The 2,500-nt window shown below is 36.8% G+C and overlaps 1 protein-coding gene across 1 annotated transcript in view; it reads left to right on the top strand.

Annotated features, from left to right (window-relative positions):
- LOC119589592 (synaptogenesis protein syg-2-like) overlaps window positions 1-2,500 on the top strand; it is a 65,840-nt gene that overhangs the window by 34,107 nt on the left and 29,233 nt on the right. Inside the window, exon 6 of the mRNA XM_037938190.1 lies at window positions 1,540-1,684. Coding sequence (XP_037794118.1) covers window positions 1,540-1,684 — 145 coding nt within the window. The remainder of the gene's footprint in view (window positions 1-1,539; window positions 1,685-2,500) is intronic.

Here is a 2,500-nt window from a genome sequence, read left to right as displayed (position 1 = left end):
TAGCTGGAATTATTGTAGTAAATCATAGTCGGAGGCGAGTAAGAGAAGAGTATTTTAGTAATATGACAAATACAAAAAGGAATGTCAGTTCATTTCTTTAACTTCAAAGGGATTGCTCTGTAATTCCATATACACACAGCTAAAACACAAGACGAAGAGGCAAGAAATATTGAAGATAATATAAAGGGCTGTGATTGTTCGAGTTATTCCCTATAAAACTTGCACGCGATTATCATTTTCCTGTCGAATGTGTGCTAGTGACCGATGGCCGCATAAGTCATGGGACTAACCCACAATTACGCCGCCCTTCCAGCGCCGCTCCGCTGATTGGCAGCCGGGGACCTCAGACTGGAAATAATGGGCAGAATATATGATTATATATATATATATATATATATATATATATATATATATATATATATATATACATATATATTTATAAAAAAAAATATCAATATCAATATCAACATCAATATATATATATATATATATATATATATATATATATATACATATATATATATATAATATATATATATATATATATATATATATATATATATATTGCGTATCTATCTTACACACATGTACACACACACACACACACACACCACACACACACACAACATAAAAAAAAAAAATATCAATATCAATATCAATATCAATATCTATCTTCTCTCTTCTCTCTCTCTCTCTCTCTCTCTCTCTTCTCTCTTCTCTCTCTCTCTCTCTCTCTTCTCTCTCTCTCTCTTCTCTCTATATATATATATATATATATTTTATATATATATATATATATATATTGCGTATCTATCTTCCACACATACACACACACACACACACACACACACCACATAAATAAAAAAAAATATCAATATCAATATCAATATCAATATCAATATATATATATATATATATATATATATATATATATATATATATATATATATATATATATATATATATATATATATATATAATATGCATGCGTATCTATCTTCCACACACACACACACACACACACACACACACACACACACACACACACACACACACACACACACACAGTGTGTGTGTTTGTGTGTGTGATTCATTTATATAGGTATACATAACCTGTATATCTATCCGCACAGCGATCCAGCCGTTTCATAAAATTCTTTGCTATAAAATCTCAGAGATTTATCGCCTCAATAACCTATAGTAAATCTCCATTCAACGGAGGAGGCAAATTTAGCCCCGACCGCGTAGGCCCTTTCCTTCTCCCCTTTTTGCCTGCACTGCGATAGTCTGGCAGCTGGCTCTAAGCGTAGCCCATGATGCTTTGCTGCTGCCTTCTGCCTCTTTGGCGTCGGTTAAAAGAACTTTATTTCCAGGTTTCTAGACTGGGTCGAAATGTCGTGTAAAATATTTATCAATAACTATTTTTTTCCTTATTTAATTTATCTCACTATTTCCACTTCTTCTCTCTTTCTTTACTTAGTCTCTTTCTCTATTTTCGAGCCTGTTCTTCTAATGACGCCCCCCCTTCCCCTTTTGCAGACGGAGCACGGCGTAAACATGAGCACCTCCCGAGTGCGCGTGACAGCCTCCCGGCGACATCACGGCCAGCGCCTCACCTGCACCTCCCTCAACCCGCTGTTCCCCGCTTACCCCCTGAGCGACTCCATCCTGCTTAACGTCACTTGTAAGTATAATTTTTGAGTAAAAAAAGAGAGTGTAGGTGAGAGAAAGAAAGAGAGAGAGAGAGAGAGAGAGAGAGAGGAGAGAGAGCGAGAGCGAGAGCGAGAGCGAGAGCGAGAGAGAGAGAGAGAGAGAGAGAGAGAGAGAGAGAGAGAGAGAGAGAGAGAGAGAAGAGAGAGAGAGAGAGAGAGAGAATAGATAACACAACTGTTAGGATACCAACTTCATTTTCAAGTTTAGTTAAGTAGCCAGTCATCTCGGTCACAATCAGCTACATACACAGACTTCATCCGTTCAGAGTGAGAGCGTAAATATGCGTGACAAAATATCACTATCATTCTGTCTGATACCTCCTTCATGCACCTCCATCCGCTATTATATAAAGGAATATCAGCTTCGACCGAAATGATACCCGTAAGTACCGTCATTTGGCTTAATGATAACTGTAAGTAACTCAAGTTTACCGAGAGCCCTTTAGTTCCTATTTCCAATCTTCCTCGTACTAACGGTAAGTACTTCTACTCCACATGACGTATTGCAGTAATCAGAAAAAAAACCCGACTACAAAAATCATTATGGATATTTTCACTCTGAAAACAGTTTTTTTTCTCGACAGTAGACAAATTCACGACAGTTAATTTGTTTCGGTCACAAGCAAGGGTAATATAGAATTCTATATTAGGAACTTTTTTACTCTTAATGACCACCATCTGCGGCGTTTTCATTAAGTTTAATTTATTTCTTTGTTTCCTCAAGGGTTTCGCGCCTCTTCCTTTGTCTGCCTCGCACGCCGCGCGCTTAGATCTTTATTATTGTTATC

This window comes from Penaeus monodon, chromosome 26, assembly GCF_015228065.2.
Source record: "Penaeus monodon isolate SGIC_2016 chromosome 26, NSTDA_Pmon_1, whole genome shotgun sequence".
Taxonomy (NCBI): Eukaryota; Metazoa; Arthropoda; class Malacostraca; order Decapoda; family Penaeidae; genus Penaeus; species Penaeus monodon.
The sequence above is the reverse complement of the archived record's forward strand: the minus strand, read 5'-3'. Positions and strand labels throughout refer to the sequence as shown.